Source organism: Eriocheir sinensis, chromosome 51, assembly GCF_024679095.1.
Source record: "Eriocheir sinensis breed Jianghai 21 chromosome 51, ASM2467909v1, whole genome shotgun sequence".
In the NCBI taxonomy this organism is placed as follows: domain Eukaryota; kingdom Metazoa; phylum Arthropoda; class Malacostraca; order Decapoda; family Varunidae; genus Eriocheir; species Eriocheir sinensis.
The window spans coordinates 4,002,515-4,017,255 of NC_066559.1; the positions used below are offsets into that span (position 1 = coordinate 4,002,515).

At 43.3% G+C, this 14,741-nt stretch overlaps 1 protein-coding gene, 1 long non-coding RNA gene and 5 other non-coding genes across 7 annotated transcripts in view; 5 read left to right on the forward strand and 2 right to left on the reverse strand.

Moving 5' to 3' along the window:
* The first annotated feature begins 1,101 nt into the window (after positions 1–1,101).
* Positions 1,102–8,102, forward strand: LOC126982440 (uncharacterized). The gene is made up of 3 exons (XR_007735178.1): positions 1,102–1,957; positions 4,698–4,823; positions 7,873–8,102. It is a non-coding gene; the product is annotated as an uncharacterized LOC126982440 (long non-coding RNA).
* Trnal-uaa (transfer RNA leucine (anticodon UAA)) lies at positions 2,482–2,563 on the reverse strand. Its single transcript has one exon. It is a non-coding gene; the product is annotated as a tRNA-Leu (tRNA).
* On the reverse strand, positions 4,344–4,425 carry Trnas-cga (transfer RNA serine (anticodon CGA)). Its single transcript has one exon. It is a non-coding gene; the product is annotated as a tRNA-Ser (tRNA).
* Positions 8,103–8,202: 100 nt separating the features above from the next.
* LOC126982413 (tropomyosin-1, isoforms 33/34-like) overlaps positions 8,203–14,741 on the forward strand; it is a 17,087-nt gene continuing 10,548 nt past the window's right edge. The window contains exons 1-2 of the mRNA XM_050834461.1: positions 8,203–8,220; positions 8,310–8,385. Of these exons, the coding sequence (XP_050690418.1) occupies positions 8,203–8,220; positions 8,310–8,385 (94 nt within the window). The remainder of the gene's footprint in view (positions 8,221–8,309; positions 8,386–14,741) is intronic.
* Trnac-gca (transfer RNA cysteine (anticodon GCA)) lies at positions 10,648–10,719 on the forward strand. Its single transcript has one exon. It is a non-coding gene; the product is annotated as a tRNA-Cys (tRNA).
* Positions 10,804–10,875, forward strand: Trnac-gca (transfer RNA cysteine (anticodon GCA)). The gene has a single exon. It is a non-coding gene; the product is annotated as a tRNA-Cys (tRNA).
* Trnac-gca (transfer RNA cysteine (anticodon GCA)) lies at positions 10,961–11,032 on the forward strand. Its single transcript has one exon. It is a non-coding gene; the product is annotated as a tRNA-Cys (tRNA).

The following is a 14,741-nucleotide window of genomic DNA, read 5'->3' on the forward strand; positions in this document are numbered from 1 at the left end:
GCCGTTTGCTTTTTTTGCTTCATTTTGCAGTGAAGGGTGGAAAATCATAAAATACCACATTCAGGTATTTTAATTTTTTTTTCATAGTTTGATGCACTTTTCAGGTACAATTTTTAATAGCCAGGAAGTTGTATAAATATTCATTCTTGTGTGTGTTTATATATATATATATATATATATATATATATATATATATATATATATATATATATATATATATATATATATATATATATATAAACACACAAGAATGAATATTTATACAACTTCCTGGCTTTTTCTTTTTCTTTTCGGACATTATTCTCTGGTATGGTTGCTACCCCTGAAGGTGTTGCAGGAGGTTATATATGGCTATCTTTTCTTTCCCATGGAGATGTGCAATAGACTAGCAACTTTATTGGCTAACCTGAAACAAACCACACACTGAATTCCTTTTGATTTGCCATATGTTAGATATGATGTATTGTTATTTTATAACTTTATGACTGAAGTGTGCCTACCAAGAGGTGATAATTTATTGACTTTGTTCAGTACCTTTTGGGTAGTTGGTTGCACACTACTAGCAGTCATGTTTTCTTGTTTTGTTATGTTTTGTAAAAAATAATTAAAACCTGAAACAAGTAAAGTTGCTGCTTGCCATGACATCTTTGTTTCCTAATAAAGCACTTTGGGATGTATTTTCTTCATGATTGATAGGACGAGTGTTATAAAGAACTTGCCTGCTGATGGACAGATGAACCATCTGTTGTGGTGCTGTGTCATTAACCATGGCCTGATCATGTGCTGGCCAGCCGGTAGGCTACCCTCAAGGAGAGAGCTTTAGAGTTTGCACCTTTCTGTGGGTACTGCTGGGACCTCACACACCACATGTCTTTCATCCCAAGACAAAGAAACGCCATTGCTGTGATTTCTGTGAGAGTGATTTCAAAGACGGCTTCCATCACAGTGTGCACGTGCCACCTTGAAAGGTGATTCTATATGCCTATCATTGGCCAGGCACTGGGATCACAGCACGGTCATTGATTGTATGAAAATTACACTTGACACTTTTGTTTACTGGTGGAGTTTATTCTGAGGTAACAGAATTTAGGTTCGAAAATCAAGACTTTGTGGTCTTAGAATTTTTAAAAATTCTAGGACCACCGAAAGTCTTGATTCTTAATTTGAATAGAAAATATGTGATGGTTGTGCTTTGTCACAGATTTTGTTGATTGTTGTGTGAAATACTCCAAGAAATAGTTTATTGTGCCTCATGTTGGACGTGTTGGTGAGCAGCGAGACAGAGGCATGTTGCACTTACCAAGAAATACACTTGTGCTGCGTCTGTCATAGTGAGTGATCAGTGGGATGCTTATCACACTCTGAAAGACCACAGGTACACCCACCCCACAATTATTTAGTCAGAACACTTTGTGGACCCAACAAACATTGAATTCCACACGATGAACATTGAACACCAGAAAGAATGAGCTGAGCGACTAGGTATAAGAAGCGACTTCCTTGTATTAGTATCTGGCCAGATACCGGTTAATATGAGGCCACGAAAAGCTCAACCTGACTGACTCCATGGGCGGGGCTAATCCATCCACCACGGGGCAGGCAGCCTCGGCAGTTCCCTCCATTCCCTATCATTGAAGAGCCAGCAGGAGGCCTCGAAACAGTAGGACTGAGGGAAGATATGACAATGAATCACATGAGCCGCCAACTAGACATTATGGCTGCGGAATCTCGAGATGGTGTATTTACCTAGTTGTATTTACTAGCCGAGATAGTTCATAAACAAATCAGTTTCCTGTCAGTCACACACCCCTCCGAGACTGGGGTGGGAACCTCTCCCGCGCTGGGCGGCCACGGCCTAGTGAGCAACACTTCTTTCAGTGCATCTGTACGTGAACCAAAAGTCTTGCAACATTGTTCAGTGATGACGCGACTGTACTACCAACATTATTGTTTAAAGGTGGGTTATGGTGATTTTCGTTATAAGGTGTTGTAAAAAAATACACACAATCTGGCTGTTGCCTTTCCTTTGATAAATCATCTTTGCAACTAACTATACCGTATCAAAATACTAATGACACCATCATAATCGCCAAGAAATTCTGCTTCCGAAAAAGTGTGGTACTGATAAGCTAACCGGGATAACTATGCAACCTGGAGAGTTTAGAGAAAGAAAGTCCATTAGAAAAACTTAGCACAACTTTGGTCTTCGAAATCGTGTGGTATCCGAAACTTTTATTTACGTACAGGACGCGCGTTATTTGTACTAGATTATCAAATGAAAGGAAAAAAACATAAATATAGTAGCAATGGGTAGCTGTAGTGTTTGTATTAGTAGTTTGTTAGAGCTGAAGGGGTGACCGATGATGACACGCTCTTTGTCGGGCTGCTTCATCAGTGTGAATCACGACAACCTTTTGTCAACCTTTTCCTTTTCGCACTCCACCGAGTCGACTGTTGAAGATGAGCAGCTAAAACGTCCATCGCTGCGGACAGGATTCGAACCTGTGAGGGCAATGCCCAATGGATTTTAAGTCCACCTCCTTAACCACTCGGACACCGCAGCCTATCAAGCGATGACGCAACAAAAGTAATTTAACTGCAAAACGTTTTGCACTCCACCCACCCCCTCACCTGGCCACCACCAGGCGCGCTTTCGCGCTCCGAAATACTTGGTTCTCGGCCACTTTTCACCCTCACAAAATACTTTCATCCTCATCAATAACATATCATTGGCTTTGATACTGACTGTAGTTTCTCACGAGAAATAAGAAACTACGAATCAAAAACTTTTAGAATCATTTTTGTACGCCAAATACAGAACTTATAAACATTTTTCTAACTTCTGTTCACACCTCCATAGCTGAAAATTTTCTGGGCCAGCTTATAAATGTTAAGGCGTGCATAACAGCAGAATTTTACGACGATTCTTACAGTGGCTGTAAGATTTCAATACGACAATTAGTTCCCGAGATATTAGCGGAACAATAAAAAAGATGTCAACTGCTGGAGAGTCGCGCTGAAACATAACTCGACTTTACACTCTACAGGCTGCGTAGTTATCCTGGTAAGCTTATCAGTCTACTATACATTTCCGGAAGCAGAATTCCATGGTGATTATGATCGTGTCTTTAGAGTATTGATAGGATCATTATTAGTCGAGATAGTTCATCGTAAACAACTTAGCTCCCTAGTCAGTCACACGTCCCTCCTTATCGAAGAATTTTTACATAGTTAGTAGAGTTATTTGAGAGATAAACAGCACAGATGTATTTAGTAATAGAATGACAATGACGTCTTAGTCAGATGGTGAAAAATTCAGAGGAGTCAAGGTCGTGGGTACGAGAGCAAGTGATGTCGTTGCGCTGTCACTTGCGGACGTAGGTGCAGCAACCAGCTTTGCATTGAAATTGAGGATATATTAGGAGGGAACAGAATCGAGATTGCTGTCAGTAGCCGCCGAGACCTGTGTTTCGGTGAGGAAGAAAATGTGAGGTTTAGAGGAGGAGAGATGGTGCTCCACAGAATGGAAATAGAAACGAAGACCACGAATGTTGCAGAAATTGATAAGAAAGAGGTCTGAGGAGTTATCAAGACACCTCTCAAGTCGGCAGCCAGAAGGGGAGTCCTCCCTGGGGAAATTTGTGGTCCCCCCCCCCCCCAGGCGGGGAAGCCGAGGCTATGGAGAGAGAGAGAGAGAGAGAGAGAGAGAGAGAGAGAGAGAGAGAGAGAGAGAGAGAGAGATTCATAGGAACCGCCCTGCATTGTCCTACCGCCCTCATGCAGACTCCTTATACTCTTATGTTATTGAGTGCGCGACGAGGCCTGTGAGTGTCCCCATTGGAACTGTCTCGGCGGCCATGTTACTGTGCCTCAGTTAATCCAAAACTGACGACTTCACACACCTCGCTCTCACCCAGTTTCCTGGGACAATCATTCATTATAAGGAAAATGTCACCATTGTCTTAAAAAATTCTGCATCACATTAGCATAAATTTACAACGATAAAGTAAAAAAGAATATACGAAAATGAGGGCTAAAAAAAGTAAGGAATAGACATTTTTTCATACCCATGTCTCTTCAACTCTTCGGAGCTCAGGTATTTTTCATCGTATCAGTGATAAATGTTATCTATGTATTGCGCATTTACGACACGTTGTCACCTGTGCACATGTTCCCTACCACCTGCCATGGCCTCATTGCAACTTAGAGATTCATGTCACTTTCCTTACTCTCTTTGTGCCGCTGCATTATTTACAGTGTGAATTACAGCAACATTTCATTAACCGTTTCGCTTTCGCACTCCACCGAGTCGACTGCTGAAGATGAGCAGGTAAAACATGGCACGCTGCGGACAGGATTCGAACCTGTGCGGGCATAGCCCAATGGATTTCGAGTCCATCTCCTTAACCACTCGGACACCGCAGCTTATGAACATGAATGAGATAGCGCAGATAATGTATTGATCAAAAGAGGCTCACATTCATGCAGCAGTTTCAACTTCCGCCAACTTTTGTAGTTTATGCAACTATTTGTGATCTGCGCGTCGCTTAGCATGGCGCCGCTTTGCTTTCACAGGGTGCTTACCGTCGGCTTGTCCCTCCCTCTCCCCCACCCTGGGACACTTTGGCGTGATGTGTACAGTCCTGACTCATACAGAACATTTATTCATTCTATCCTGTTTTTCTGTACATCGCCAGGACTACCACCGGGTGGCCGGCAATGCACGTGTACTCCTACACCAGCCACGAGTCACCTGCTTGGACAGCGTGCACGCCTCCGGGCAGCACACAGTCCTACCCCCCCGCCGCCGCTTACGAGCAGACGTAATTATCATTGATATTGTTATTGTTATCATTATTATTGCTATTATTATTATAATTATTAGTATTACTACTATTTTTTTTATCATTAGCATTATTATTATTATTATTATTATTATTATTATTATATTTTATTATTGTTATTATTATTATTATTATTATTATTATTATTATTATTATTATTATATTTTATTATTGTTATTATTATTATTATTATTATTATTATTATTATTATTACACTTCTTTAACTGTAGCGGTTTACTACCGACATATGGCAGAAGGTTACCTCACCCTCTCTCTCCCTTACTCTCCAGAGAGAGAGAAAGAGAGAGAGAGAGGTAACCTGCTACCGTCTGTCGGCGGTAAAGAGCTGAAGCGTTCTCGACACTGTCTCGTCTGTTCGACTCCAGTGTTTCGAATGATGCCTTTCCTCCTCCTCCTCCTCTCAATCTCTTCGCTCTCCTATCTATGAACATACATATTCACATCTTCATTTCCTCTCTACTTTCGTTTTGTATGTTTCTTTTCTTGTACTTAATGTTATTCTCTCTCTCTCTCTCTCTCTCTCTCTCTCTCTCTCTCTCTCTCTCTCTCTCTCTCTCTCCTCATCTTTTTGCATAGTTTCCCTTATTATATCTTTCTTCCCTTTCCCTTTCTATTTGCTGATTTGATTACTGATTCTGCCTTTGTTTTCAGAGAGAGAGAGAGAGAGAGAGAGAGAGAGAGAGAGAGAGAGAGAGAGAGAATCCATTAGGTTCTGCTTCGAGATCGCGTAGTATCCGAACCTTTTACTGCTCGCCGTCAAGGTTTTGGATCGCGTTAGGAAGGGCACGGGGGGGAGAGTTGAGGAGGCACAGTGAGTTCTTTTTTTTTGTCCTCAGGGTTACCAGTATTTTCCAGTTTATCATACTATATTGCACAAACAAACATCAATAGTTAAATGGCGGTTTTAACGATAACCTAAATTGACTATCGCTATTTGTGTGGGTACGACAGTTTTGGGTCTGAAAAGGCAATGTTCTGAGTACGGTAATCCGGTGCTTGTCTTTCTCCTCCTCTGCCTCCTCGCTGACGTCATGTTGAGGAAAAGGAGTTGTCAGGGTGAGTGTACGGAGATTTGAGTGGAGTGAGAGAGGAAGTGGGAGGAAAGTTTGTGAAGGAGGAAAAGGCAGACCACGGTACGGTGAGGCAGGGCAAAGGGAGGATGATGGGAACAAGCCATAGTTGAACCTTCCCTCGTAACACGCGTCGCCGACTGTGTGAGATGACGCCATGATGTTTTCAGGTAACGTATGCATATGTTTGAGTCCTCGAGTGTTGGTTCGATAGTTTGTTCACCCATCGATCCCGTGAGTGCGGTGGATGGCTTACGATGGAACTACTTAATCTCGAACCTGCTTATTTGTGGGGGTGGGGTGAGGGTTGGGGGGGTCGATGGGGGGGGGGGTCATCGTTCATTGCTATACTTTTTTTTTAGGATAAGAGCAACTGCAAATCTATTCTTTTAGACTTTTCGCTCTCCTATTCTTTGGTATGACACAGCATATTTTTTTCTCGCTTTCTGAACCTTTAAATTCCGACCACGCGAGGGATGAATCAAAACATTTTCAACTACTGTCAAACATTTCCTTTCATTTCACAATTAGAAGGAAAGGTTTCTGACACATGGGATAACATGCTCTCATGCACATAACGGTGACCATTGACCACAGACGGGCTAACGTGGCCGCCAAGTATAATCACACACTGTACTGCCTGGGGGTTGGGATGGCATGCTCCTCCCTTCTCCTTTGTTTGCTTGTAACAATAAACTATCAATCAATCAATCAACTGTTGCCACCGCCACAGCCTAAGGTGATTTTATGAAGATGGGGCAATGTACAGTACGCCATATTGGATGTCAGGGGTGTTGCGGAGAATGCCCGCATGATGGCAGCACCAGTGTAACCGCTTTCCTAGATGTGTGATAATCATTCCAAAATACGATAATCAAACCAGCTTTAGAAACGTCGATTTATCTTTTCCTCTTGCATATTACTTCATTTTACTTAAGGAATGATAAATAAAACAGATAAAAGGCACTCATTGGTCATGCAGTATTGGCCTGCCCTGAAAGACTTAATTGCGGGTTGTAAACAATATTGAAGTTCCGTGACGACTGAAGTGCTTTTGGGTCTTTTCCGTTTGGCGTACAGCGCTAAAAGTAATTTTAATATAGATTTTTCTATGTATTTTTGTCCGTAGTTATTTGCTTTTAAAGTTATTTTCTTCTATCTATTACTGAAGGAATTCCGTAAAACTTTTCAGCAGTCCATGACGCTTTGAAAATCCAATCAGGACTTTTTTTTACTCTTGAAAATATGGGATAATGTTTACGAAAGGTTCGCTGGTTGGAGAAAATAAATGCTCCCCGACCCCTCCCTGAGCTATTTTATTTATTTTGAGGGCGGCTGCAGTAAAAAAAAAAAAAAAAAACTGTTCGTTTCTCCATAAAACGGTTGTCATATTCGGATTCTACGGACAAAAATACATAAGAAAATCTATATTAAAATTAATTTTAGCGCTGTACGCCAAACGGAAAAGATCCGTGCTTTTTTATTACAGCGATTCTTTGACAGGTTAGATATCTTTTCGCACGGATCTTAGTTTTTTATTGAATGATTGACGAGTTCAGAGTCTCGAAAGCTTGCGATGTCTTTCTTCCCACCAAAACTTTTAATTTCCCTCATCATGGTGGCACACGAGCTCCTGTGATTGTTTTATATTGTTTGGACGCTTTATTTATATTCTTCTGCTTTATGTAAGTTTTTTGTTATCAGCCAGTTTTCGGGATTTGGAACGCCAGACCCTTCGTCCTTAAATTGTGGCAGTAATACTTTCGTAGCTAATCACACAAACAAACTCCCACACAATCTCTAAGTCATGCTCACGAGTCATCCTGTCATTTTTTCTTCGTAATCAAATAACTTTATAAATTGGTGAATTTCGTCTATTCACCTCATCCATAACACTATATATTTACTAACCGCTGTTTCTTCTTTCTCTTCGCCAGCCATTGATATCACGGGCGGGGAAGATGGTGCCTCTACAAGCAAACCATCGACGGCGACCAGGGCACCTCTCCGCGCGGACGAAAGGTACATAACATCCCGCTAAAGATTCCTATTGCTCCCTGAATGCTTTTGATACGTGTACCACAAGTGTCAAGTGTACCATGTAACTCCAACGTCTGGCTTATAAATTTCTGTGGCATGTTTCTGTACGAGGGAATGCAATAGTAAAGCTGCGAGGAAAGAGAAGTAGTAAATGTGACCTTAGTGATGGTGTTATCGCCTTAGGACCTACACAGCTTTATCTACCTATGTTTATCCTTACTAGAATAATGATGAGGGAGAGCATGGTAAGGGTAGCTGGGTTAATGAATGGGTAGCTAAGAGAAAGGGAGTGTAGAAGGTGCAGATATACATATACACTCTGACATGGACACAGGCAGTCACGGAGGCCAAGGTTCGTGGTGCCGTGGGAGGTCAACAGATGGCGCGGCGTCGGGAACACTCGATAGGAGGTGGGTGTATGGGGGAGGGGTCGAGGAGTAATAGGTGGGTGGGTGGGGGTTTGAGGGGTAGTGGGTGGGTGGATGGGGAGATTGGGTTGGGTGAGGGGGTGAATGGGAGGTTGTTTGCTGGGTGGATGCGCGGGGAGGTGGGTAAACAGATGGCTGGGGGTGGGTGAGTGTGGTTGTTGGGTGGGTTGGTGGGTGACGGTGGATAGGTGAGGGGGTGCATGGGTGGGTAGGGTGGGTGAGGTGGGGGTTTGAAGGGAAGTAGGTGGATGCGTGGGTAGATGGGTAGATAGATGGCTGGGGTGGGTGGGTGGGTGGGGGTGGTTGTTAGGTGGGTGGGTGGGTGACGGTGAAAGGGTGAGGGGGTGGATGGGTGAGGTGGTTTGCTGGGTGGATGGAAGGTGGCGGAAAGATGGGTTTAGCGACTTTAGGGTGACAAGACTTAAAGAGCAAAGGTGACCAGGGGAGGCACCGATGGCTGACCTCACTGCTGTAGGAATCCGAGTATTTGCACCTCCTTTTCTGTTGTTATACTCGGGGGCGTGACGCGATTTACCGTACCGTATACATAATGACACAACGAAAACATTCAGTCATTGGTCGTTCAAGCAATCACTTCAAACGGGGTGTTGGGGGGAACGGGGGTCCAAACTTTGTCATTCATTCGCGATATTGCCCAGGAGTCGGTGCAGCAGTAACAAGAAATGGAGGAACTTTTAATTAATTCCTCCGCACCGGATCAGCTGCCTGCCAGCTTCAAGAGGGAGTAGCGGCGGCCTCGAGGCACACGGCGGGACAACAGAGGAGATTCGAAGGGCGGGGCAGCGGGTACACAGCGTTCCTCACCTTAGTTTCATGATCAAGGGCTTTAATAAAGGGGATGTCAATAAGATTTTGATAGTAAAAGAGCCAGGTAGGACGCGTAGCAATGGTTTTAAGTTAGACAAATTCAGATTCAACAAAGCCATAGGCAAGAATTGGTTCACCAGTAGAGTGGTAGATGAATGGAACAGGCTTGGGAGCCATGTTATGGGTGCCATTACCATAGATACATTCAAGAAGAGTTTAGATAAAGCCATGGATGTTGAGGTAAGGTGGGGTTGAGTGTACAGGAGCTGCCTTATATAGGCCAACCGGCCTCTTGCAGACTCCTTACGTTCTTATGTTCTTATGTTCAAGATCATGGGCCCATATTCTCAATCATTTCGGGGCTTACACACACACACACACACACACACACACACACACACACACACACACACACACACACACACACATTTGATATTTCATTGAGGTTAGGAGTGTTTCCATGGGTTGTTCTTTGACCCTAATGATAGTTTGACAAGGCCTTTGCACCATGAATGTGAAAAACACTCACGAGAAGCCGACTAATCTCCTTTGTAGCCTTTGGAAATAGTTGTTGTTGGAGCCGAAAGCGTCTGAGATTACGGGTCCATGTAAGTTAAGATTACGTTTTGCTTGTCGCTTGTGTTTTGTTCCATATTTTAGAGAGATTCGATCAGTTTTATTCTAGTGAGTTTTCGTCCTTGTCAGCAGCGCCACCTCGAGCACAGACAGGCAGATAGGGGCGGGGCGGGGCAAAGCATAGTGGGGCGTGGGTGAGGGTGGGTTGACTCGTACACTCCCCACCCCAACACACTCCACCCCACCCGCCTCCGACTGCATAAGTGGGTGTTGTGGGGGGTGAGGCGGGGTGGGGGGCATTGTTGGGGGAGTGAGTAATGTGGATGGGTAGGGTGGGGTGAGGAGGACGAGGTTGGGGCTATTGCGGGAGAGACTAGTGCGTGCGGTAGTGGGTGTTGGGGGCGGGCACTGTTGTGAGGTTACTGTTACTACTATCACCACCACCACTATGACTTTGTAGATGTACTCTTACTATGATTAATACATTTTTAGCTCGCTGTCTTCCTGCCAAATAATGTGGACGGAAGCACAGGAAAGGCTCAAATTCACGGTCACAAAATCATTGGCTCGTAGAAAAATAAATATTTTTTTGTGGTCGCTTCCGGCAACATATTACGGCATTGTTTTGTGTCCTAGCGGGGCTTCATCGTGACGTATATAAGTTTGTATTTCCAAGGGCATGAGGACGGTCATAGGATATTTTGTTGCTGCGTAAAAGATCATACAGCTGGCTGTCTGTGTTGAAATCCGTGCGCTCTTAGTTTTATTTTTCCTCGTCACATTTGGACGTCACCTTACATGTGGTGACTCACACCACGCATATATTGTGTTTATCACCGTGGGGGTGTAGCTCAGTGGTAGAGCATTCGACTGCAGATCGAGAGGTCCCCGGTTCAAACCCGGGCGCCCCCTGTTTTTTTTATTCAGTCCTGCACGGTTACATTTACATATGTGAAGAGGAAGATCACTTTGTGTTACCTGTTGAACACGTATCGTGGGGGTGTAGCTCAGTGGTAGAGCATTCGACTGCAGATCGAGAGGTCCCCGGTTCAAACCCGGGCGCCCCCTGTTTTTTTCCCTTCATGTGTTGGTGGTTACTTCATCACGTGTAAAGAGAACAATAACCGTATGTTACCTGTTGAACACCTGTCGTGGGGGTGTAGCTCAGTGGTAGAGCATTCGACTGCAGATCGAGAGGTCCCCGGTTCAAACCCGGGCGCCCCCTGAGGAATAATTTTCCAGTTTACAGTATATGAAGGCGACCATTATAGTATAGGAACTTACAGAGCTTCTAATGTGGCAGGAAAGCCTCTCACCTAACTCTCGGAAATGTGTTTGTTGGAACGGAAATTCCATCCATCGTGACATTTGAACCGTCCATAGCCTGAGTGTTTGTGTGTTCCTGCCCGGTGTGTGTGTGTGTGTGTGTGTGTGTGTGAGCTCAGAGAGAGAGAGAGAGAGAGAGAGAGAGAGAGAATAGTGTCCTTTATGTTCTTTTATTAACTGTCTTTAAATGCGTGTATAAGCGAGGCAGCATGTTTCTTGGGTTCACCTCTCAGAATCCGTTACCTCAGCACACACTGTGGGGAAGACAGAATAGCCGTGCTCCTGAGAAGGGTGATGGAGTGTGTCAAGGTGCGGAGTGACAGGTGTTGCTGACGTCACCTTACACACCTGGGGGGGTCAACGGGGGCGAGACAGGTACGCGACTCCTATCACACACACACAAACAAAAAAAGTGAGAGGGATGACAAGGTGGCTTTTCCTGTGTATACATTTTTATATTTTTTTTCCATTTTACGCGAGAGAAGAGTTTTTCTAAGCTGGTGTCGCTACCAGTGCCCTTAACTCTTGTTTCTCTTCGTTCACAAAGATAATTTTAAGGCTGATGAGGATAGAAAATGGTTAGAATAGATGAAAAGACGAGCTGGGACATGAAGAAATGAATACAAAGTAGATGGAGTTACATTCAAGAACACACACAGGCACGAACCGCAAACAGGGTATTGAGTGAACGAGAGAAGTCGAGGTAGTAGCCAGCTGGTTAATGGGAATAAGTTTGAAAGCTTTTAAAAGGTTAGATATTTATGAGGATGGCAGATTGTATTATATCCTTCCTTTTTATGTCCTTAACTATAATCTATTTTCCTCTTTCCTCCTTCTAAGCATATTTTCGTCTCCGTTTTACACTAATACACGATAATCTTAATTTTTATATACAACATTTCCTACTGTATTATTTTTTTTAGGACTATCACATACTGCTTCCATCTCTCAAACGCCTCTCATAGTTCCCTTGTCCTTTTCCCTCCCCTTCATCTCCATGCACAACTCTCTCGTCATTCGCATCTCTCATTCTTCAGGGCTCATTTTTCTTGTCACATTCTTCCTACTCTTTCCCTTTGTTGTATTTATTTATTTTTAGGACTTTCATGCGCTGCTCTTCCCTCTCAAACGCCTCTTATACTCTTCCTTTTTCTTCCCTTCATCTTCATTCATGCACACAACGTCAACACCTCTTCTTTTTTGTCACACACTTCCTTCTCTTTGATGTCACCAATAGAGCTTCATAAACATGGTGGTCTGGATTGCTGTGCTGTCCCGGCGGCTATGCGGTGGAAGATGCAGTGGTTCCATGGCTTGCTGTTTTGTCTCGGTGTGTAGTGTGTGGTGGAAGATGTGGTGCTTTCTCAATTTGCTGTGTTGTCTCGGTGTGGAGTGTGTGGTGCCTCCTTGTTGGTTGGTGGGTCTGACATGGCTACAGTTAAGCATAATCTAACACACAGGTTTTGGAGTATATATGTGCTTGAAAGGACTCGAAACGGCTCCATGCCATCACTCAGTAGGTTCTCTGCCGCTTGAAATAGGCAATGTAGGAAATTTTAACACATTCAAGTCGAGAGTGAATTCCGTTTTTCTGAACCGGGAACTTAATCATATATAGTTAGTCCTCAGTAAGTATTTCTCTCTCCTATGATGATTTAAATGCCACTTCATTTTGTCTGGGATTTTTTTATTGCATGATCCTACAATAAAAAAATATTATAGTTATTATAGTTATTATTATTATAGTTAACAAGATCTTATTTACTTTGTCTTCTCCTTATCGTCTTCATCCTCAGTTCTCTGTGTCTTCGGTGTGTCGAGGTTACAGATTCTGCAACCCAGATTATTTATTCACCTGCGGCTCTACCTGTTGCACTGTGTTTAATGATGGTGACGACGGTAATAATAATAACAATGATACTACTGCTGCTGCTACAACTACTACTACTTCTACTACTACTACTACTACTACTACTGCTACTACTACTACTACTACTACTACTACTACTACTACTACTACTACTACTACTTCTACTACTACTACTACTACTACTACTACTACTACTACTACTACTACTGCTACTACTACTACTACTACTACTACTACTACTACTACTACTACTACTACTACTACTACTACTACTACTACTACTACACTGCTAATGTAACTACGGTACAATAAGTTCTTCAACGTTTCTTCACTAACTTTTACTTTTTTCTCTCATGCATAACATTTTCCTGTCTCTTCTTCTTCGTTACTCTCTGCAACGCTCCTTTTTTCGCACACTCCTACTCTTCTGCTTCACATTTTTTCATCTTCAAGCGCTTATTCACAGCTTTTCATTCACAGCTTTTCATTCACAGCTTTTCATTCACAGCTTCCCCTTTCTATTACTTCTCTTCACATTCACACGCTATTCTTTTCCTCGTCTTCCTCGCCCTCCACCTCCCGCCTCGTCCTCTCGAAGGCAAGCCAAAGGGACGGAGTGGAAGACGATGACAGCTGACAGAGATAGACGCGTCCTTGATTCTGAGGTTGTGTGTGTGTATGTGTGTGTGTGTGTGTGTGTGTATGTGTGTGTGTCTGTGTGTGTGTGTGTCTCCCTATTTTTATTTTATTATTATTATTATTATTATTATTATTATTATTATTATTATTATTATTATTATTATTATTATTATTATTATTATCTTATCAACTCGGAACAGCTGGTCTTTCTCCATCCTCGTCGGCTTCCCATCTTCCTCCTCTACGCTCTTTTTCCTCTCCTTCTTCTCTTATCATTCCCCTCCCTTTCTCTCCTTTCCTTCCCTCCCCTTCTCTTCATCTCCCCTTCTTTCCCCCCTTTCCCTCCCTTTCTCCCCTTTCACGAACCCTCCCCTTCTATTATCTCTCCCCTTCCCTTCTCTCTTTTCCCCCCTTCCCCCGTTCTCCTTCTTTCCCCGTTTCCCTTCCTCCGCTCCCCTTCCTCTCTTATCTCTCCTTTTCTCTCCTTCCCTCTCCTCCTCTGCTCTTCATCTCCCCTCCTCTCGCACGTTTTCCTCTCGTCGCTTCCCTTCAGCGTATGAACCGCAACAACAGCTGGTGTCATCTCCCCTCCTCCCCTTCCGCCTCCCTCTCCCCTTCCTTTCCCCCCTCTCACTTCCCTTCCCATCCTCAAAATGACATAGCTGGCTTTCCTCTTTTATCCCTCCTATTCTTTTTTTTCTAACCATTTATTTTCTTCAGTCTTTCTCTATTCCTATTTTCCATTCCTTTATGTTTCCTTTAACTTCTTTCCCTTCCTAGTACTTCCCTCTTTCTTTTCTCATTCCTCTCCTCTCCTCGTCTTCCGTATCCATGCACTTTCATTAATCTGTTTTCCTTTTTCCTCCTCATTCTTTTTTTCTTTACAAATAAATACGGCTGTCCTTCCTCCTCTCTCCCCTTTCTTCTCTTTCTGCTCCCCATTCATTATCTCCGTTCCTCTGCCCATTCTTTTCTCTCCCAATAAAAACTAATACTCTCCTTTTCCCTCCCCTCGTCCCCTCTTTGTCCCCTATTCTCTCTCATTCCCCTTTTCTTTCCCATTCTTTTATTCCTCCACCTAAAATATTAATGCCCTCAT